The sequence below is a fragment of the Podarcis vaucheri genome (genome assembly GCF_965113315.1).
Source record: "Podarcis vaucheri genome assembly, chromosome: 1".
Taxonomy (NCBI): Eukaryota; Metazoa; Chordata; class Lepidosauria; order Squamata; family Lacertidae; genus Podarcis; species Podarcis vaucheri.
Genome location: NC_138759.1, coordinates 40,482,411 through 40,505,709, shown reverse-complemented (window position 1 = coordinate 40,505,709; position 23,299 = coordinate 40,482,411). Strand labels below are relative to the sequence as shown.

The window sequence follows — 23,299 nt, the reverse complement described above, 5'->3', positions numbered from 1 at the left end:
ACGAGATGGTTGGACAGCGTTCTCGAAGCTACAAACATGAGTCTGACCAAACTGCGGGAGGCAGTGGAAGACAGGAGTGCCTGGCGTTCTCTGGTCCATGGGGTCACGAAGAGTCGGACACAACTAAACAACAACAACAACAAACCTTGCCCTTCTCAGGGTAGTTTTCCAAAATTGCTGGAAGGGAGGGTAGTTTTTGAGGGTGGCAAAAGCCACAGCTATACAAATGCCCATCCTCTTTTAGCTCTACTTTCAATATCCAAGACTAACATTGAAGTCTTATCTCATTTGATTCTCTGCACGCAGATCATAGAATCATAGAATTGTCAAGTTGGAAGGGACCAGAGGACACAAACCCACAACCCTGAGATTAAGAGTCTCTTGCTGTACTAGTTGAGCTATCCTGCTACACCGAAAGATGGTGACTTGAAATCTGCAAATTTTCATGGTCAGGCATAAAGAAGCACAACACAAAATAATGGTCAGAAAATGGATTGTATTGATCCCCCCCTTTCCCTTACTTGAGTAACAGCAGAAATAGGGAGGTGGGAATTACCTTTGAAGGGACATAATTTTCTGAGGTTTCTCTTGGAGTCAAGGCCTCTGATATGCAAGTTGTGCTTAATTGTGTATCTCAAGATGGAGATGTGATTCATTAACATTTAATTCAGAAAAAAAACATTTATTTCTATGTAAATGGCAAAGCCTATCTTTCAGTTTAATAAATATAGATATACATGCATGTTCATATATATATCCTCACACACACACACACACACACATATATATATATATATATATATATATATATATATGCGTGTGCATGCCTGGTGGTAATAGGAGAAAATGTTCCTGGCAAACACAAGCAAGTCTTATGGACTAAAGAAGCAGAATCCTGCATATAAGACTTGATTTATCTTTCCTTAAAACAAGTCCACCCAGCTTCTCAAAGCATGAAATATTCTCTTAATCCCCATTGGATCAAAATACTTAAAAACCTTTTAAATATCACATTGTAAAAAGCTTTTAAAAAGAAAAGAAATGGGGATTTGCATCTGTTTCCACAAGGTAGTTTAAAACCATGACCTTGAGCCATATGCCACCTTCTCCTTTGGTTCATGTGCTATCAATGAGAGATTCCAGGCAGCCTGGGATATTTTTCTTAATGTACTTAACACTCCTGAGATGTTGGTGCATTTCTCATATCACCATCTTCATAGGGGATCTCATAAATGGCATATATGTGCCAACTGAAAATACGCCTTACTTATCTTGAAATTCTTTTGCTTGGAAAGGTGTGACATTATATGCTTTTCTTTTGTAACAGGCAAAAGATGAACCCATCATTTTCTCCTTTAAGAAATGGATGCAGCTACACACACACACACAAACACAAGCTACACACACACACTCGTTTCTTTCCTTTGAAAGACAGAGAAATCTTTCACTCGTTCTCTACTTGATATGGCAAGTCTATTCCCCACCCAAGTAATATCTATCTCATATGTCTGTTCACAGTGCACGAAGCTGCATGTGGTCTCCCTCAAAATGTTGTTTTAACAGGAGAACTGATCAAGGCAGAAAACAAGAAGCAAAGAGATTATCAGAGCCTTTTCCTTCTAACTTCAGAGTTTTATGCTCTGTTCTATTCTGAGAGAACTGCTCAGTGGGAGAAACGCTGTCAGTTTTAGATTTTTGTAACAACAAGCCTCCTCTGCCAAGGAAATGAAGATCTCTGACAAGTTAGACACTGCGGCTGCTAATTATGGTTGTTCTTTTTAAGGTGTACATGAAACTTGAGGCATGTAGCAAAATCAGGTTCTTTATTCCAAGAGGTTTACAGGGACCCAATCCTCAGCGTGCCCGCAACCACATCTCACCATTTTACCCAAAGGTGTGGATATAAGAGAACCATCTGCAATGCTTTGTATTTTTCTGTTTTGGCAGAAATTGAATGGAAATTAAGAGGGCTATGGCAAGATATCACTCTGTTCCCGCACTAGCGAGGGGGCAAATGATTGGCGAATCATGGCCTTCTATAATAAATCTTCATTAGGAAATACTTCTCAGAAGCGTTTTGTACAATGCTGAGGGCCTGAAGAGAGAATGTAAGAACTCATTTCATATTGTCAGGGCATTGCAAGCATTTCCTGTGCAGGCAGAAACACAAATATTTCATTGGGGGTGGGGAGTGGACTGTTAATGGGCATTCTGCACATGACCTGCTTTGTCTGCAAGTCTCTTAAGGGAAAGAAAAAATTGACCTTTTTCTTGGAAGGAAAGCAATGAGTACAGAGGATCTGGCAGCTCTACCTGTGTTGGCACAGACATGCCAAAGTTGATGAGGAGTCTTAGGCCTAATGCTGTTCGAGAGATTTCCACGGGTGGCAGCAGTGACACTGATGGATTTCCTATGCTGCTGGAGCAATTTAGTCCTTAGTTTTTATAAAGGGAACATGGCCACTTGTCCCAAGTACTACAGCCCACAGGGCCAAAAACTGTTCACTTTCTCTAATTTGGGTTTTTATCCTGGCATTCCAAAACGCCTACAGCCCCGCTAGAATGAAAGTTAGTGTTCTGCTTGTTTAGTTTGGAAAGCCAGTGTGGACATACCGGGTAGGGACTTGGGCAAAACAGCAAAAGATTCAGTAGCCCAACTTCCAATGCAGAACCTTAAGGAAGTCACTGTCTTTCAGTCTAGTCCTCAGTCTTCATTAAACAATCTGTAAAAACAGCAATATGTTTTTAAAGCAATTCAGACATAAAAGTCTACTTTGGGTGCACTTGAGGTCTTGCGTGGTTTTTTTTTTTGGCTTCTGCACTTAATGATCAGGCAACAATAATTGTAAAAAGAATGGTCGTTCTTTATCTCTCAGATATAAAAAGTTGTTTGGCGAACTGTAGACCCTTAAATTATTCAATCCAAATATGTACCCTTATTTTAGAGCATGTGCCATGCTGGGTTGGAGATCTATCTAGTCCATCATTCTTTGTAGAAATAACTAGCATCTGACAGGTACTGTGCAGGTCACCATATATTTGCTAGTGGACTATGATCTATATTTCCCCCACCCATGCTGTAAATTTCGGTATTGTGTACTGGATAACTCGTTAGGTTGTGAAGATCTGAACCTTGCTAGCAGCACTTCCTTAGAGTGAGGGAAAAAGCCTGATTCACACTAGAAGAATCAGACAGAGGTGGGTTCTTGTTTTGGTCACTTCACAAAACAGTTTGGTATTTTAGATTAAACAGACCTGCAGTTTGAGTGCTTTAAGGTTGCATTTAAGGTTGCTTTCTTGTCTCCATTACCATGAACATGACGAATGTTCCCATGTGTACTATTGATTTGCATTGCTTTAGCTATATAATGATTCTCCGTTAATTGTACTAAGTAAATTAAATCATTACGTTGCACTGTTCGCCAAGGTTGCAATCCAGTTTTATGTGTGCAAGTCTCATTGATCTCCTGGGGACTTAAGTCTTAGCAACTATATGTGGAAACTCAGTCTCAGTAGCAGGTATTAGCATCTTGCCTCCACATCTTGCTCTAAAATGAAATAAAATGCGCTCCATTCCTTTTACCTCGAGATGATTTGCTTGTCCAAGGCTTCTCCTTTTGAGGTAATGTGTGCTGCAATATTTATTTCAACCAGGTGCAATCTCTGAGCAAAGCCCTGGCTGTGAGCTGCTCTTGTGAAAAGCACTTTGAAGAAAACACACGGCCCACGTCAGATGAGCGAAAGGAAGCCGCTTGCATCATCTGGGACACTTCTGGATGTACTTCTGTGAAGTCCAGTGAGTTTTCTGCTTCTCCTCAGTCATTAAGGATACATACAATTTCCTTAAGGGATAGCCATGCTAGTGTGCACCATCAGAACCAACAAAGAGCCTAGTAGCACCTTAAATACTTTCCTGGCAACCAAGGAAAGTATTTTGCACTCTATGTGGGGCTACCTTTGAAGGTGACCCGGAAACTGCAACTAATCCAGAATGCGGCAGCTAGACTGGTGACTGGGAGTAGCCGCCGGGACCACATAACACCGGCTCCCAGTACGTTTCCGAGCACAATTCAAAGTGTTGGTGCTGACCTTTAAAGCCCTAAACGGCCTCAGTCCTGTATACCTGAAGGAGCGTCTCCACCCCCATCATTCTGCCCGGACACTGAGATCCAGCACCGAGGGCCTTCTGATGGTTCCCTCATTGCGAGAAGTGAGGTTTCAGGGAACCAGGCAGAGGGCCTTCTCGGTAGTGGCGCCCACCTTGTAGAGCACCCTCCCTTCAGATGTGAAGGAAATAAACAGCTATTCTATCTTTAAAAGACATCTGAAGGCAGCCCTGTTCAGGGAAGTTTTTAATATTTAATGCTGTACTGTTTTTAACACATGATTGGGAGCTGCCCAGAGTGGCTGGGGAGACTCAGCCAGATGGGCGGGGTATAAATAATAAATTATTATTATTATTATTATTATTATTATTGAAGGGATTTTATCGGTGGCGACACCCTGTTTATGGAATATCCACCCTGCAGAAACTTGCCAGGTGCCCACTCTGTGGTTTTTTAGGTGCCAGCTTTTCATTATTTCAGGCCTTTTCATTTTAATGGAGGGGAGGGCTATCGATGGCTGCTAGCCACAGTGGCTATATGCACTGCCTCCACAGTTGGAGGCAGTTGTGCTTCTGAATACAAGTTGCTGGAAACCGCAGGAAAACAGAGTGCTCTTGATCTCGAATCCTGCTTGCAGTTTCTAACAGGTACCGTATTTTTCGCTCTATAACACGCACCCCACCATAGCACGCACGTAGTTTTTAGAGGAGGAAAATCCGTAGGCATGCCACCCGTAGGCATTTCCTCCATAACACGCACAGACATTTCCCCTTACTTTCTAGGAGGAAAAAAGTGAGTGTTATGGTGCAAAAAATACGGTAATTGTCCAGTCACTGTGAGAGCCATTATCCCGATCCACCAGGCTCATCTTAAGTTCTTAATTATAATGCTACATCTATTTTAGTGTTTCTGGATCTCTGCACTAAGTTATTCCCCTTACTAGTTTCATGTTGTGTTTCAACTGTTTTCAGTTACTGGTTTTGTGTTGGTTATGGCCGCCTTGATTTATTTATAACTGGTTTGAATGTTTATCATTTATATTTTGCGTATTTTGTATTTTTAATGGTCTGTAAACAAAGGTAACTCAATTGCATGGCCAGTATATGCATGTAATCAATAAAAAGCAAATAATGACTAACAAATATATTGCGGCATAAACTTTTGTGGACCAGAAAACATTTTGCAAATGCTTGGAATGCTATCATAAGTTGGCAGGTATATGGAAGGCAGAGAGAGAAAAATGTTAGCAGTGAGGTCAGAAGTAAATGAATTCTAAGACTGCGTAATTACATTGCATTTTAAATGCAAAAATAATTACAGTGACTGTTTGCAGTGCAAGGTGGATGATACACAAATGGCCTGGCATTAGTGAGTAAATTAGTAAAGTAATTTTATCATAAAGTGAGTGAAGGCTTTATTTTTAACAATACCAACAGAATGTTTTGGTTTTTGGTGTGTTGTTGTTGTTGTTTTACCAACTTGGGATTGGCAGTAGAGGTCTTTTGACTTCTTGTTTTCCTTCATCCTACCTTCAGAATCTTATTAGGGATGTCAGCATTTTTCTTAGAAGGAAGTTCAAGGCTTTCACTCTTGGACTCTAATGACTCTCTCCTGCATGCATGGGAGATTTATACATATAATTCCCATTAGTGTTAATAACTATTATAGCTTTCCAATGTTGATCTCCTCCCAAATGATGTGCCCATGCCTCTTTAAATTTGAGCTATAGGGCTGCAGCTCTTATTTATCTGCATGAATAAGAGCTCCATCCCACAAAAAGGCACTCTATTCTGAGAAGTCCTATTTGTTTCAATAAAGTACTGCACGGAAGAGTAATAGAGTAATGCTTGGGGAAATGGAACAGATCTGTTCAGGGCTCTTGTTTTTCTTTGTAACATACTTCAAGTCCATACTTCTGATTCAGAATCTCATGCACCACCTTCTGCAAATAGCCCACTTCACTTTCAATACATTGAGTTGCTAATGAATAATTTGAAGACATAATCCTAAATATTTGCTCAATTTTACAGCCTGTTTGGCCATCATATGTCATGGATGGATGTGTAAGGATTTGCAGGCACAACATTTAATGCTGCTTCTTTTTCTTTGGTGATCACTCGTAGCCGAGTAAGATTGTCTTCCATAAACACGGTTTTGACTGTGGAGACCAATTCTGGATCCACACGTCCTTCTACAGCGGGGACATAGGTTTCCGGGTGGGTGTTGATCACAGTTAGGGTTTGCCAAGCATGTCTTCCTCTTAGCACATTTCTCCCTTTCATCCTGAGTTCAAGTGTCTTCAAACCCACAACACCTTTGGTAAAGACTTCTCTCCAGTTGGAGTGCTTGCAGGCCAGTGTTTCCCAGTTTTTGGTGTTTATACTACATTTTTTAAGATTTGCTTTGAGGGAGTCTTCAAACCCCTTTCTTGACCACCGGCATTACGCTTACCATTTTAAAGTTTGGAATAGAGTAGTTGCTTTGGAAGACGAAAATCAGGTGTCCGCACACCATGACCAGTCCAACAAAGTCAATGTTGAAGAATCATCGCTTCTAAACTGTTGATTTTTGCTTATTCCACTACACTGGCATTAGTTCACCTGTCTTCCCAAGTGATCTGTACAATTTTTTTGAGACATCATTGATGGAATCTTTCAAGGAGTTGGAGATGTTGTTTATAAGTGGTCCATGTTTCACAAGCATACAGTAAGGTTGGTAGTGCAATAGCTTTGTAAACAAGCATTTTGGTTTCCTTGCAAATATCTCTGTCCGCAAACACTCTGCACTTCAATCGGGAGGAAGCTGCACTTTCAGAGCTCAAGTAATGCTGTGGCCTGGACCCTAATATCTTGGAGAGGAGTTCTGATTATCCAGTTTTACTGCTTCATTTTTCCTGTTGCAGCCTCTGTGAAAAACTGCCCCTGAGGGCCAGAGCAGCCTCCAGAATGCCTGGAATGTGTCACTGTGGCATGACTTACCTCTGAAGGTTGCAATCAGAGACATACTAGGAACCAAAGTGTTTTCCATTCATTCTAGGGCTCAGTTGGCTCCAAACCTTTAGTTGGATCACTTATTTGCTTGTGGGAAGGGTCTTAACTCAATGGTCGAGTACATACTTTGCATGCAAAACATTCCAGGTTCAATCCTTGGCTGGTCTGGGAAAGACCTGAAACCCTCAAGAGCTACTGCCAATCAGTGTAGACAGTGCAGAGCTAGATGGGCCAACAGTCTGACACTGTGAAAGGGAGCTTTCTATGTTTGATGTAAAACCAGTTCATTGGCTTTATTCATTTGTATGTAATGGTGCGTTTGACAGTTGCACCTGAACTTAAATATATACACACCATGCAAATAGTATAGCAGTATGATTTAGGAAATGGTAACATCCTAAAATGAGGGACGCGGGTGGTGCTGTGGGTTAAATCACAGAGCCTAGGACTTGCCGATCAGAAGGTCGGCGGTTCGAATCCCTGCGATGGGGGTGAGCTCCTGTTGCTCGGCCCCTGCTCCTGCCAACCTAGCAGTTCGAAAGCACGTCCAAGTGCAAGCAGATAAATAGGTACCGATCCGGCAGGAAGGTAAATGGCGTTTCCGTGTGCTACTCTGGTTCACCAGAAGCAGCTTAGTCATGCTGGCCACATGGGAGCTGTACGTTGGCTCCCTCGGCCAATAAAGCGAGATGAGCGCCACAACCCCAGAATCAGCCATGACTGGACCTAATGGTCAGGGGTCCCTTGACCTTTACCTTTAACATACTAAAATAGTGTGATATTTATTCATTTGGACAATTCTTTTGGGTTGAAATAAATAGAATAGTGTGTTGTACAGTGGTGTCCCGCAAGACGAATGCCTCGCAAGATGAAAGACCCGCTAGACGAAAGGGTTTTCCGTTTTTCGATGCGCTTCGCAAGACGAATTTCCCTATGGGCTTGCTTCGCAAGACGAAAACGTCTTGCAAGTCTTGCGATTTTTTTAGCTCCCCCCCTTTTTCTAAGCCGCTAAGCCGCTAAGCCTTTAATAGCCGCTAAACCGCTAATAGCGCTAATCCGCTAAGCCGCTAATAGGGTTGCTTCGCAAGACGAAAAAACTGCTAGACGAAGAGACTTGCGGAACGGATTATTTTCATCTTGTGAGGCACCACTGTGTATGTATACCAATCCTAAGTATGTTTGCTGGGTGTTAGTTCCTAGTAAAAAGGATATGAGTATAGTGTTTGGTTTGTGAATTGTTTTATACATCATAAAATATACATTTGGACATCATCAAAGTGATAATCACCTTTTTTTCTTTCAAGGGGTCAGGTCATAAGTATTACATTGGGAATGTAGGGCTGCTTTTGTTGTTAAAACCTTAAAGTAGCCAGTCTTGTAGCTTGTTTTCGTAGGAAAGACTAAGGCTAAACCATTTGCCATTACAATCTCATCTTTTAAAACTTACATCTTTACAGATAAGACGCTTGAAACCTCAGTGAAGTCTCCGCAGGGCTACCAGTGGCTAACAGGCATCAGTGCTCTCCTAAATGCATCGGAAGGAGGAAGTGTGCAAGAATCGGCTAAGAATGTCTTTTCGTCTCTCCGAGGTGGTTTATTAGGGATTTAAATAATACAATGTAACATGCTGAATACATCTGCTTTAATTAGCGCTGCAACTTCTTATCAATAATTGGGGTGATGAGTTGATGTAATGGTTTGAATGCAAATTTAGAAGCACCAATTGTTTATACATTGCAGGCTCTCTTAAGCAGCAGCAAAGGAGGCACTATAGAGAGTATGCAGTCTGTTTTGCTATGAGTGGGTGGGGCCAGCTGTTTGTAAACAAGATAAATCTAAGCAGCAGACCTTCCAGAGAGAAGAAAGGGTCTTGTTTCCTCAAAGAATCTAGGCTGCTGCCCGCTCCCTATCTGAGCATGCCAGGTCACTCACACGTTTGGTCACCTAGTTCACTATCCTGGGACTTTTCAGTCTCTTTTGCTGTTCTCCCCACTGCCAGAATTGAAGAAGGATGCAGGAATGTGCTTAGGAGAACGGATGACTCTCTCTCATATCTGCTACAAATTCTAATCAAATTGTTTTGAAATGCATTGATTAATCAATTCTTTCTTTTAAAAATTGGTTGATTATTTCTAATGTTTACAGATTTGTTTGGTTAGCTATCTCAGGATTGCTCATTATGAAAAAGGACAATGTGAGAACTGTCATATTTAACATTAAAGGCTTGGCAGCAGGTGTTTGCAGAATGGCGTCAGTATATGTGAACACATTTAAAATCATTTGCAATCAGGCTCTCCGCTCTTCATTGTGTCATTTATAAAAGACAGTGGGATTTGTTTTCATACTTTTACATTTTGCTGTATGCACTCTGTGTTGTGTATGCTTTCTGCTTGCTAAACTGCCTTTATCACCATAATTTTAAATTGAGTTCTCCAGAAAGCTGTGGCTGTGGTACATTTTGGCATCCAGGATTAGGTCAGTGGCTTTAAATCTCGTTTATGTACTTAATGCAAGGAAAGAATTGCTATCTTGGGAATCGTAGTAGCTGGATTTCTTACTATCAAACCCTTACAAGATATTGACATATAAAACAAAATGCTTCCATTTTGTTCTGCATCTTTCCTCATTTTACACTTTTAAATAAAGAAATGTTTATGCAGGCATCTTTTTCATTCATAAAAATGGAAATTGCTCTCTGAGGCGGCAATGGGCAAGCTTGTATTCTTGTTCACGGATACCTTTGATGTATTAGCTCATAAAATCTTAACATTTGGCTTGTGCAGCTGAGTTCATGACTGAATACAGAATGATAAAGAAGCGCTAGCAATTTTGAAAGCCAAAAGGCATCATGCTTTCTAAAGGACCCTTAAGCTAGTTCTTAACAGCCTGGAAATCAGCAAGGAGGCTGTAATCAGGCTTGTAGGTAAAGGCAGCAAAGTTCTGCATAAATCTTTTCGGCATAACGTGTAAATGTAAGCAATGGGGCTCTATCACGTTTGCTTGCTGCTTGTTATATTTCCATGGACCCCAGCCAATCCAAATATTATACGTCCTTGCCTTTCTTTTCATTAGAATTAGACAAAAAGTAGTGGTTGTGCCTCTGGGCCAGAAGCTAAGGTTCCTACTGTTTTTGGCAGGTTACTTACATTTGAAGTATTGTTTTCCATTTCTGGCCAACTACTAGCGTTTTGGTCCCAGGTAATGCTTGTATTTCCTGTGGCTATTTATTTTGCTCTCTGAACAGGGGGTGGGGACACGGAATGAATTATGGTCCTGTCAGCTGAAGGAACCTCCACATGGGTTTTTTGCCAGAACATTGCTGAGACACTTTAGGTATGTGTTATAACCTTTTCCTAGAAAAGCCATACCTGCTGTCTGCTTGCCCTTCTGTCCTGCTCTGCATCCTGGTGAGAAGGTGAAGGAAGCACAAGCCTTGCTACAAAGCTAACTCTTTTAATACCTTCTGGGAGAGTTCATACTTTGCCGAATGGAAATCTCCTAATGGACTGCACAAATGCACACAGTCGTTCTAGCTCACAAAGATTAAGGTGACAAGCTTGTTAGTTACACAGAGTGTTCAGCCCTATATCTGTTTTTTTTAAAGAAATAAATTTATGCACCCATGTATTCTATGACCCAAACACTTAAAATGTCTATCTAGAATTGGCAGAAGTCAGCAACTTCGACTGCAGTCCAACCGTTTGATACCCCAGACACCTACCCACCCTGACCAATACACAGGGTGATGCCACCACCTGTCCCTGAGTAATAGTAATAGTAATAATAGTAATAGTAATAGTAATAGTAATAGTAATTTATTATTTGTACCCCACCCATCTGGCTGGGTTTCCCCAGCCACTCTGGGCGGCTTCCAACAAAGATTAAAAATACATTAAAATGTCACACATTAAAAACTTCCCTGAACAGGGCTGCCTTCAGATGTCTTCTAAATGTCAGGTAGTTGTTTGTCTCTTTGACATTTGATGGAACGGCATTCCACAGGGCGGGCGCCACTACCAAGAAGGCCCTCTGCCTGGTTCCTTGTAGCTTTGCTTCTTGCAGTGAGGGAACTGCCAGAAGGCCCTCGGCACTGGACCTCAGTGTCCGGGCTGAACGATGGGGGTGGAGACGCTCCTTCAGGTATGCTGGGCCGAGGCCATTTAGGGCTTTAAAGGTCAACACCAACACTTTGAATTGTGCTTGGAAACGTACTGGGAGCCAATGTAGGTCGTTCAGGACCGGTGTTATATGGTTTCGGCGGCCGTTCCGAGTCACCAGTCTAGCTACTGCATTCTGGATTAGTTGTAGTTTCCGGGTCACCTTCAAAGGTAGCCCCACGTAGAGTGCATTGCAGTAGTCCAAGCGGGAGTTAACTAGTGCTGAGCTCCCTGTTCCACTTGCCAAACAGGGCCATTCTGACGGTGGGACTGAGTTGGGCTAGGATCCGCTAGATCCCAAAATGACTCCGCAAGAATACCATCCTAGTTAGGAGCTGCTCATGGAACTAACGATGTGTTCAGAATTATTGAGCTAGAAGGCAGCTTTAGTCATCCCGATTCAGAGAAACTCTGCTAAACTCAAACACCTCTGATATACTTGCACATATTTTCTGGATCGTTTTTTCTTCTTCTTACGTTCTTGCTCATTTTCAGATATATTTGTTCTTGAATGAGAAAATGCTGCCATCTGATTAACAGGCTAGGGCTGGATCTAAAGCTGCAATTTCACATTTTCTGAGAAAAGTGAAACTAAATCAGAAGACACTGCACGTGTTGTGGGACACAGTATATCGCTGTAAAAATCATAACTCTATAGTGCTGGTGGCTGTTTTCCTTCCAATTGTGGTTCATTGAATCCAACTCCTAATGCTTGAAAATTGTTCCTTTTAATTCACTTCAGAAAAGACAACAATGCCATGACACAGCATGTGAAGCTGTTTTTTAAACAAGTGAAATCAGACAATTCGTTACTTTCTAAACATCCTTTGTGTGACAGTTGCCTCTATGTAATGTGTGACTGACCTCAGACAGCCTAAGAGAATATTAATATGTTATTGCTTGCTTTTCTTGGGGAAATACTTTGAAAAAAGTATTCCTCATATTATTCTGGTACAAATGTAATTGCTCCCGCCTTTAACGGCTGCATTGTTTTTCCACGTGCAGCTCATCTGAATTCAAAGGGATTGGAATTGACAGATATTATTTTGGTCCATCTGTATATGAAGAGCATGAAAGATTTTGCTGTGATTAATTCAGTCTATGTGACAGCATTTGATTTGTGTCCCCCAGCAAGGTAGGTTCTTACTACTGCTACCTTATATTTATGATACTCTGGAATATACTTCATTGCTACTACGCTGCTTTATTTATGACACTTTTTGTCATATTTCGTTTCTGGACTTCATTTCACCTATTTCTATGTCTGTTTTAGCAGCTGCTTTACAGTTGTCACATGAATGTCCTCCTCTTAAGGTCTTTTAGGTACACACCCCAAGTTTATACCCACTATTCTGGAAGAGCTGTGCATTTCACCTTGAGCTTAGACCCTCTGCCACGGAATCATCTCGCCCCAAACCTAACATCCAATTTTATTACAGCATTGTTGTGGTTAGAATCCTAGAATCATAGAGTTGGAAGAGACCACAAGGGCCATCGAGTCCAACCCCCTGCCAAGCAGGAAACACCATCAGAGCACTCCTGACATATGGTTGTCAAGCCTCTGCTTAAAGACCTCCAAAGAAGGAGACTCCACCACACTCCTTGGCAGCAAATTCCACTGTCAAACAGCTCTTACTGTCAGGAAGTTCTTCCTAATGTTTAGGTGGAATCTTCTTTCTTGTAGTTTGGATCCATTGCTCCGTGTCTGCTTCTCTGGAGCAGCAGAAAACAACCTTTCTCCCTCCTCTATGTGACATCCTTTTATATATTTGAACATGGCTATCATATCACCCCTTAACCTCCTCTTCTCCAGGCTAAACATGCCCAGCTTCCTTAGCCGTTCCTCATAAGGCATCGTTGTTTAATACATTTATAACTTGACTTTCCTTCAAGGAGCTCTAGGTGATATACATGGTTTTCCCCAACCCTTCACCCCCCCCAGCAACTCTGTAAGGTAACAGGATGAGAGATGGTGACTGACTCAGGACTGTTTGATGAATATCATGGCTTACTAGGGATTTGAACCTAGGCCTTCCTGGTCCTAGGCCCCATGTGCACTATACATTTAAAGCAGTTTTATACCACTTTTAATTATCCTGGCCCTCCCCTTGAAGAATCCTGTGAAAAGTAGCTCCTTAAGGGTGCTGCTCTGGTTCGCCAGAAGCGGCTTAGTCATGCTGGCCACATGACCCGGAAGCTGTACGCTGGCTTCCTCGGCCAGTAAAGCAAGATGAGCGCCGCAACCCCAGAGTCATCCGCGACTGGACCTAATGGTCAGGGGTCCCTTTACCTTTATTCCTCTCACAGAGCTACAATTCCTAGCCTGGCTTAACAACCAGTTCCTCTTCCCAATGAACTCCCAAAAGTATTCCAAGGAGAAGGAGCTGGTTTGAGTGATATGAGTTTCTTCTGTTTAACAGCAACCTTATTTAGTGCACAGTGAATTAAATTGGATAGAGTGGTCCAGCTGAGGCATTTAGAGTGACATTGCTCATTTCAGTTAGTTTATTTGAAATACTTTTATGGGCAAAAAGGCCTCCCGTGGTGACTTACTTAATAAAATGTAATACAATACAATTAAAACCTCAAATAAATGAACATAAGTCAGCAGTACACAGCATCAAGTGAAAAAAGTATTTGAGTAAAGTAACTTCAGAGAAATCACCTTAGAAGAAGACTGGTGAATATGAATGAATCTTCAGGGCTCTACTGAATGCCCCCCATGGTGGAACAGGCTTGGTGGATACCTAATAATAATAATAATAATAATAATAATAATAATAATAGTAATAAAAAAAATATTTATACCTCACCCTCCCCGGCCAGAGCCGGGCTCAGGGCAGCTAACACCAGTAAAATTACAGTAAAAACATAATGGGGGGTGCAATTTAAAATACAGGTTAAAATGCAATTTAAAATGTAGCCTCATTTTAAAAGTAGCCCATAGATCAAAACCCTAGGGGGAGGGAAACATAAGGGTCAGACTAAGTCCAAACCAAAGGCCTGGTGGAACAGCTCTGTCTTGCAGGCCCTGTGGAAAGATGTCAAGTCCCGCAGGGCCCTAGTCTCTTGTGACAGAGCATTCCACCATGTCGGGGCCAGTACTGAAAAGGCCCTGGCCCTAGTTGAGACCAATCTAACCACCTTGCGACTTGGGATAATGTGATCCAGATGTGAGCCCACTGTGGGAAAGGCCTCCTTCCCTCCCTCATACTTAGCAGTCTGACTGCTCTTGAAGGTGAGCATGTGAAAAGGTCCTCTGTTGCTAATCTTAGCCTGCAGGCAGATTGATAGGGGTGAAATGTGTTGCAGGGGGTTGGCCTAGATGACCCTTGGTGTCCCTTCCAACTGTAAAATTCTGTGATTCTATGAAGGTGCTCCTGCAGGTGACTTGGACTGAAACCATTTAAGGCTTTGCAAACAGCACTTTGAACTGGGATGAGAAAGGCACTCGTGACCCATGGAACTGGTTCTGTTGAACTAGCCTCCTATCTCCCACCAGGACATGAGCAGCTATATTTTGCAGCAGCTGAAGCAATTCACTCCCCTAATGAAAATACATGCGTGCAGTGGAGCTTTTCCCTTCTTTTCCAGGAACATCAACTCTGGCAATGTTGCAAACTATTTTTCTGACTTGGAAGAGTTTTAAAAGCAGATTATAAAGTGATATCAGGGGACTGCTCTTCAGGGTGGGAGGGAAATATGGCGCTCAACTGTTCACCTGTCTTCCCATGCAGTTTTTAATGGATATTTTCCCAATCTACTTCCATGACTGCCATGTCTAGGTTTGCCTTTCTATTCAGTATCCATACTGGAGTTCACCATGATTCAGAACAAGCATGTTTTCCTTCTCATTTCTTTTAATTTGGAATCCAAATGTATTTCATTTCTGTTTCTTAATAAAAAAATTAATATATAACATTCATGAAATAAGGACTCTACAATTAAAATATTTTTAATGCTGCATAAAATATTTTATAAGAAGCAAATTCTTGAGGGTTTTTTTTTCTGTTGAGGGCTTTATTACTTATTCCAGTTAATAAGATATATTTCCCCTCACTTGGTAATAGCTTTACTGCTAATTGGATCTCTGTGAAACTCATTGCATTGTTGACTTTCTTGAGATAAATATCCAATGTTCCTTACTAATATCATGCTCCATAACTTACAAAATAATAATAATAATAATTCTCTGTATTATCCCAGTATATAATCAGTTAAGAAGAGTTCCACAAATAATGGAAATAAGTTTCTACATATTATAGAGCACCCATCCCAGCCTGGTGCCCCTTAGATATTTTGGGGTGCTGTTCAACAGTAGTCCTACTTGGAGTAGGTCCATTAAAGTTAATGGACATAACTAACTTAGATGCATTTATTTCAATGGGTCTAATATGAATATCACTTAGTTGAATATCCACATTTTGGATAGTCCTACACAAATATAATCTCAGCATAGTTGAGATAAACTATGCTCACAAAGGTATTTTGGTGTCTTTATATGCCCACAAAATTAGGGGGGGCTTTGGAGGGGATGTCCTAAATCAACCTTCTTTGGGGAAGCTGTGTTTACTGAAGTTAACCAAGTAACAGCACATGACTTGTTACCAGTGCCCTCAGTAATACAGCTAAGTATTTGGGACAACCAGAACAAAGATGGGAAGTAAAACTTCCTTCAGGTTTTTCCTGATGGCTGCAAGGCCAATAATCTCTAGATACTGGAAATATTTGGAGGGCCTCCCTATAGAGGCATGATATGAAAGGGTATGGGTTTTGGCAGTTTCGCAGAAGCTCTGTGAACTAGAACAAGCACGCCTAAATGTGAAGGAAGAATGAGAAAGCACAGTGTGTACTGGGGGCTGTATCCAGTGATGTCCTGCCATTGGCAGAAGGCTCTATTCCATTTGGAGGCTCAACAGAACAAGAGGGAAGCTGCTTTCTCCAAATGAACCTCCACCCTGCAGATGCTCTCTTGCTGTTCCAAAGCATTTCCCAACCTTCTGGAGCAGGTTTTGGGGGGGTGTCCAGTAGCCACTCCTCCTTGCTTATGACAGAAGGCTGCCATAAATTGTAGCAGTCAGCTTTCCCGATGAAGAGATTCTTTACTGGCTGTATAGAGAACTTAGTGTCTGAACCAGAGCTGGTGTCAGGTTTCAGCATCACTGGGTACCTTCCAAGGTCCATTCGTCAGTAGGAAGCCTACTACCAATTCCCAGAGCCCCCTGGCCCTGCTTCTACTCATCCTTCTTGCTGTTACTGCTTGTTGGTGTGCTCTCTTCAAACGTATAAGCAAGGAGAAGGAGCAGCTCTCTCCAGTTGATCTGGACTCTCCCTATATGCCAGGTGAACAGATCGGACCCAAAGAGAAAGGTAACAGTGGTGACAGTGGTGAATAAGAGGATGGCCCACTCAGTGGGAACAATGATGATGTCTTACCCAAGGGCTCTTCAAAACGTGGAGCCATATCGGTCTGCAATGTCTTATACATAGAGCTGCCTCTGAAGACGGTTTAGAAACTTTAGCTGTTGCAGAATTCAGTGGCCAGGTTGCTCACCGGAGCAAGACAGTTCGAGCATATTACACCAATCCTGGTACGCCTGCACTGGCTACCAGTTAGTTTTGGGGCCCAATTTGAACTGCTGGTTTTGACCTATAAAGACTTAAATAGCTCAGGACTGCAATATGTCAAGGACCGCCTCTCTCCATATGAACCTACCCAGACCCTGAGATCATTTTCTGAGGTCCTCCTTTGTGTCCTCAAGAGGTCCGGAGGGTGGCAACACGAGAACGGGCCTTCTCTGCAGTGACTCCCTATCTGTGGAATGCTCTCCCCAGGGATGTTCGCCTGGCACCTTCATTGTACACCTTTAGGCGCTAGGCAAAAACTTTCCTTTTCAACCAGGTTGATCCGATTTTCATCCTATGCCCTTTTAAAATGTGTTCTTTTGGGAGGGATGGGGCTATTGGGTTGTTGTTTTTATTTTTATTAGGTATTTTGTGGTTTTATATCTTGATTTTATTCTGTGAACTGTCCTGAGACCCCCAGATATAGGGCGGTATATAAATTCAATTATTATTATTAATAATAATAATAGTTCTAAGTATGAGGGGGGAAAGAGATCCTGTCATATATTAAGATGCATGAATGCCACGAATAAATAACTGCCTTCCTGTCTTGTGGTTTCAGAGTTTGTGTAGAAGTCCCCTTGCCTGAAGGACTTTTGTTTCAGATGGACTGCTTGGCACAGAAGTATGATGGGATGACTGGTGAGCCACCTTGTCAACAGAAGCAGGTTTTGCATGTACAGAGCATCTCTCACTGGGCCCCTGCCAACATAGGACCTTACAGTCAGTGCATACAGGTATGCATTCACCCGCCCCTCACTGGATTAGCAACTCCGTGGAGAATGATCCCAGTTATAGGTTTCAATTTGCATATTGAAATACTAGTTCATCCATTTGAGGGGGGAAAATAATATTGGTTCTTATTTTATTTTCCTTTGAGCAGGATATATAATTTTATAGCTTGAAGTTGAACAGGAGGAAAAGGAAGCTATTGGTAACATAAATGTTCAATAATATAAAAACATACAAAATGTCTATGCTTATTAAAGCAAGAGAAGTGTATGGAAATCTGTGAGGAGGTGTGCATATAAGAATGCCTATGGAAGGAATGGGTTTACATATACACTGTCAGGAATTAGTCCCAGAGCAGGACTTAATTTGGGATTCAGTGCTGTGTGGGCTGAGCTGGAAAAGTCTCATATGCACTACAGCTCTTATCCTGTTGTCTTAAAAGGCTGTGTAAAAATATTAACAAAATCTGTTAATGCCATCTGTACAGGTTTGCGGTTGCATGTTCTCCCAAATTCTGAATCTGTCATTTACATTTATGAATGAAGTGCTCCATTCTTAGCTTTCCTTTGTGAGCAGTACATCTCCAAGCTGGTACTCATCATAGTTATTAACATAATAGGTGACTGGATAAATCCTGTAAGTCTGAAGGCAGCTTTATGTGGGGGAAAACCCAACTGCAACAGGCAACCACCCCCTAGAAACAGGCAGTTTCTCCTATTCTTTCCTTCATCCCTACATTGCCTGGTAGAACTAATTGAAATTAAAAATCTGCATCACAGCTTCTTTCTCTGAAACATAAAACAATTAACAAATCACATAACAAGAACAAAATTTCAAATATAAACAACACCCCATCATAAAATGGCATGCACACCCAAAATCTTACTTTGCGTCTTTGCGTAATTATGCCGAGTGTGTCCTGGATTCTGCCCCCACAAAATAGGTCACTGCTCACTGGGGTCGAGAAACATTCGCTGCAGTTGTGTCAGGGTGAAGCCCAGGTAGGAGCTTTTTCGGGTCACAAAAGGGCAGAACGTTGTTAGTTATTTAGTTTATTGTTGCATTTTTACTGCCAGGGCGGAGGAGAGGTGCTTTTCTTCCTCTGGTACCGAAATAAATTGACTGGCCTTGGATACTATGCGCTTAGATTTGTGGAGAGAATACACCATTTGCTCTTCTGCCTCAGGCAGCAAAATGTCTTGGGCTGACGCTGAATGGTGTGAGAACACAGATAAGTTATATTAATCATTTGTAGGGGGAGGTCAGATGCCTGGGACAGGGAACCTTAAGTCTGTCTTAACCTAATGTTGAAACCTCTGAATTCAACAGAGTCGTTTAGCGATAGACTCTGTGCATAAAACTTTCACCATGATATGCTCATACTGTTACAAAAGCATGCTTCTTTTGTGATGAGGAGAACTGTGAAAAAATGAAAGATGATTAGTTGATATACTTTTATCACTAGAAAAATCATTATAATTCCCACAGATCTGTACATTTTACTTTGGGGCTTTTGGGCTTTATTTCAATTTACACTGAATAAGATGATGGCTACATATTAAATACATATAATGAATACGTTTGCTAAAATTCAGTGTCAAAAGAAAAGAGATGAAGATAATATGCTTTTTTGTCATAAATACATACGTAATCTTAGAATCATAGGCTTGTAGAGTTGGAAGGGACCCAAGGATCATCTAGTCCAACCCCCTGCAATGCAGGCTATACGCAAGAAGCAACTAGGATTTTCTAAACCAGGAGACCAACTGGAACAGAATATTGGGCTGAATCCAACTTATTGTGTGAATGGAACAGTTTTTGCAAATGCCCTGAAATGTCCTCCCCCATAGCAGATGGGGATGAGAGGGAGGGGAAGTTCCACTGCACTCGTAGAAGTCGTAGTCGTCCTGCATATGCAACCCATTGTGATTTTTATTAGTGAGATCAAAAGGACTTGAGGTGAGAGGACCAAGCTGAATGAAGTGAGTGAATGGTGAGGCTGCAGAAGGAAGAATGTTGCATTCCATCGGTGTCAGATGCAAGACAACAGGCATGGAGAGAGTTCATGGAAAGCAAAGTATGAGAACTGGGAACCAGAACTTAGTTGGAGCAGGAGCATGTACAGAAACTAACAACAGGGCCAGGAATGAAACTGGGAAGCAGTTCAGGAAAATGTGAAGCTGCAGTTAGTACAGAACAATGCAGCACAGTTGCTCACAGGGGTGAGGCATTGCCAGCATATAACACCTGTGCTCAGAGATCTGCATTGGTTGTCAATTTGTTATCAGGCCAAGTTCAAGGTGTTAATATTGGTAACAACTTGTGACCAGGTTACCTGTGAGAACACCTTACTCCCACATTTGCCCACTCTACTGCTTTGAGTGGCAGAATTGGCACTATAGTCATACCTTGGGTTAAGGTAGCTTCAGGTTGAGCATTTTCAGGTTGCATTCTGTGGCGACCTGGAAGTAACGGAACACGTTGCTTCTGGGTTTCGCCACTCGCGCATGTGCAGACACTCAAAATGACCTCACGCGCATGCGCAGAAGCGGCGAATCGGGACCCACGCAGACGCGGGTTGTGTTCGCTTCAGAATGCGAACGGGGCTCCGGAATGGATCCCGTTCGCATCCAGAGGTACCAGTGTACTACAGGTGCCACATAATACCTGTTCTGCATTTGTAAGAACTTGGTCATTTAGCGCGACAGTGCCAACACTTAGGAATTCCCAGCCTATTGAGATCATGCAGTGCCTTCACTGTACTCTTTTCAGTGCCTGCTAAAAGCATTCTTGTTTAGACAAGTCTACCTAAATGCTTAGAAAGTTGATGGGATTTTAATCTGTTTTAGCATTTTAATTTTTCTACATTTTAAACTAGGGTTGTTTTCTTGTTTTATATATTTGTAAAGTGCTTTGAGGTTGTTGGGGTTTTTTTTCCAATCAAGCAATGCATAAATTTTATGAAATAAAAAATAAAATAAAAGGCAAGGCAAGGATCTGGAGCAGAAGTAGAAGTAGAGAAAGGGCTAAATGTCACCTAAACCAGAAAAGAACTGGAGAAGGTATAAAGCAAAAAGTTTCTAGCTACTCAGGGGAGTATAACATAACTACTTTTTTTTTTGTCCGGTGCAGAAAGTAATTTACTGATGCTTATAGATACATTTTTATATTTGGGTTTAGTGTTATGATGTTTTAGCATAAAACGTTATAAATAATTCTGGTTACGTGCCAACTAAAATGGTTATGCTGCTTCCAACGTCTTATAGCCCATTTACATTGCAGTGGGCTTTAAAAAGTGCTTTCAAGCCACTTAGTGTATTACTCTAGAACATCTTGCAAATACTGTCTAGAATAAATAGCTTGAAACACTGCCATTACTTTACAGTCACGGACATTTATTCCAGTGCTTCATCCTCGGAACAACTATCCCACAATATCTCCAAGACCAAAATCACAACTCATGGCAAAGACTTTGAACCCCTTCATCTATGACAGTGCTGTCCTTAAATACTTTAAAAAGCTGTGTTAAATTATTTTGTGGCACAAAAAAATGTGAAAATCCCTTAGAAAGGATTTTCTCAGGTTTTGTTTTCCATGTTAAAGGACACGAGAGCCAGACCGGTGACCCATCTAATCTAGCATCCTGATCTCCCAGTGTTCAACCAGATACCTGTGGGAAGCCTGCAAGCAGGGCCTGAACACAGCAGGTCCCCTCCTGCAGTTTCCAGCAACTGGTATTTAGTTGTAAAGGTAAAGGGACCCCTGACAATTAAGTCCAGTCGCAGACGACTCTGGGGTTGCGGCACTCATCTCACTTTATTGGCCAAGGGAGCCGGCATACAGCTTCCAGGTCATGTGGCCAGCATGACTAAGCCACTTCTGGCAAACCAGAGCAGCACACAGAAATGCCGTTTACCTTCCCGCTGGAGCAGTACCTATTTATCTACTTGCACTTTGACGTGCTTTTGAACTGCTAGGTGGGCAGGAGCCAGGACTGAGCAACGAATAGCAATCAGACTTGCCGTAGTACCCACTAGTAGTCTTATCCTCCATTCATTTGTCTAATTTCCTAAAAAAACCAACAACACACAAGTTGGTGACCATTACTGCATCTTCTAGGAGCAAATTTTGTAGTTTAACTATGCCCTGTTTGAAGAAATACCTTCTTCTGTGTTTCCTGTTGCTGTTCTTTTTTGCAGTAGCAGAGAAGTGGCAATAGCCTGATTTTTTCCCCCTCCAGGAGTTCTCCTGAATAGACACTCATTTGGTGCAGAAAACCTATACAGTGGTACCTTGGGTTACAGACGCTTCTGTTTACAGACTCTGCTAACCCAGAAATAGGACCTCAGATTAAGAACTTTGCTTCAGGATGAGAACAGAAATTGCGCAGCAGCTGCGCGGCGGCAGCAGGAGGCCCCATTAGCTAAAGTGGTGCTTCAGGTTAAGAACAGTTTCAGGTTAAGAATGGACCTCTGGAACGAATTAAGTTCTTAAGCCGAGGTACCAGTGTAATGCTAAATCCAATTGAATTCCCTTGATGGGAAGGTGACTTTCCCATTCTTCCTGCTTGCAGCAGCCCCCAAGCCCCACAATAAGCTTCTCATGCGGGTTGGGGGATGTCAGGGAACTGCCATCAGTGCCGGAGGGAGAGAGCAAGCTCCAAAGGGATCCCAGAGAGCGTCCCGGGAGTGGGAGAGGCAGCCCATCTCCTGGGGAAGGGAATCAGCATAGCTCCAGTGGAGAAGGGGGGCAGATGGGGGAATCAGCGAGGCGGTCCCATGACTCCTTGCCGGGGACCAGCGGGGAGAGGAAGAGTCCTCCGCTGCCAGAAGGCTTCCGCGCAGGGAGAGTAGGAGGAGACTGGGCGTCAAAGAGCTTCTTTGCTGGAAGAAGTTTAAGAAACGCCCACTGACGGATTCTGCCAGCGATTGAGACAGCCACGGGTGAGTGGCTGTCCGGACAGGAAAGGTTCACTCAGGTAACCCAGCGAGGTGTTGGGACAGGCTTATGCACGAGCAACCCCTAGAACCATTACAGGGGAGCAAAGTGATCATTGCTGAAAATTGCACACACAAGGGTATGTGATTCTACCTGATTCTGGACCTTTTTCTTCAGTTCCCTGCACCACAGCCCATTCAACAGCATCCTACAAGCCTTGGCAGAGGCGTGGTTAGGAGCAATTGTGCTTTACTTCTTTATTGATGTACCAAGAAACTACTCTTTTCACAAGAGCAGTTGGCAAGCTTCTGCAGCTTTGAATGAACTATCCCCATAGCAAATGCTACAAAAGGTAAACATCTGCTCAAAGCTAGGATCAGTGTAGAATGGTTGACATCTTACCAGTGCAGGATGTTTGAAAAGCTTATGATTCTTGGGCACTGGATAAATCCATTTTTAATTTTAAAACCTTTGTTGTTGTTTTTTCCTTTGAGATGCTGCCAAAAATTAACGTGACAATGTAAAGTGGGCTTCTTCTGCTCACTTGGCTGCAGTTGTCATATATTTTGGTTCAAAAATCTTCCTCTCCGGGTATTGCCAGAGCAATAAGTACCTCACTTCAGGATTGGTAGTTCTGGACTGTGTATAATTCAGTTCAAAGGTGTAGTGCCTTCATGGATGTTTCTGGCCAAAGAATAAAAATAAAAAATCACTTGGATTTATCAGTTGAGTTCTGTGAAAATGTTGCCAA

The 23,299-nt window shown here is 42.2% G+C and overlaps 1 protein-coding gene across 1 annotated transcript in view; it reads left to right on the top strand.

The window, feature by feature from the left end:
* The window catches only part of DPH6 (diphthamine biosynthesis 6), a 245,867-nt gene that overhangs the window by 103,437 nt on the left and 119,131 nt on the right, over window positions 1-23,299 (top strand). The window contains exons 9-12 of the mRNA XM_082241429.1: window positions 3,655-3,796; window positions 8,554-8,685; window positions 12,259-12,388; window positions 17,441-17,615. Of these exons, the coding sequence (XP_082097555.1) occupies window positions 3,655-3,796; window positions 8,554-8,685; window positions 12,259-12,388; window positions 17,441-17,615 (579 nt within the window). The remainder of the gene's footprint in view (window positions 1-3,654; window positions 3,797-8,553; window positions 8,686-12,258; window positions 12,389-17,440; window positions 17,616-23,299) is intronic.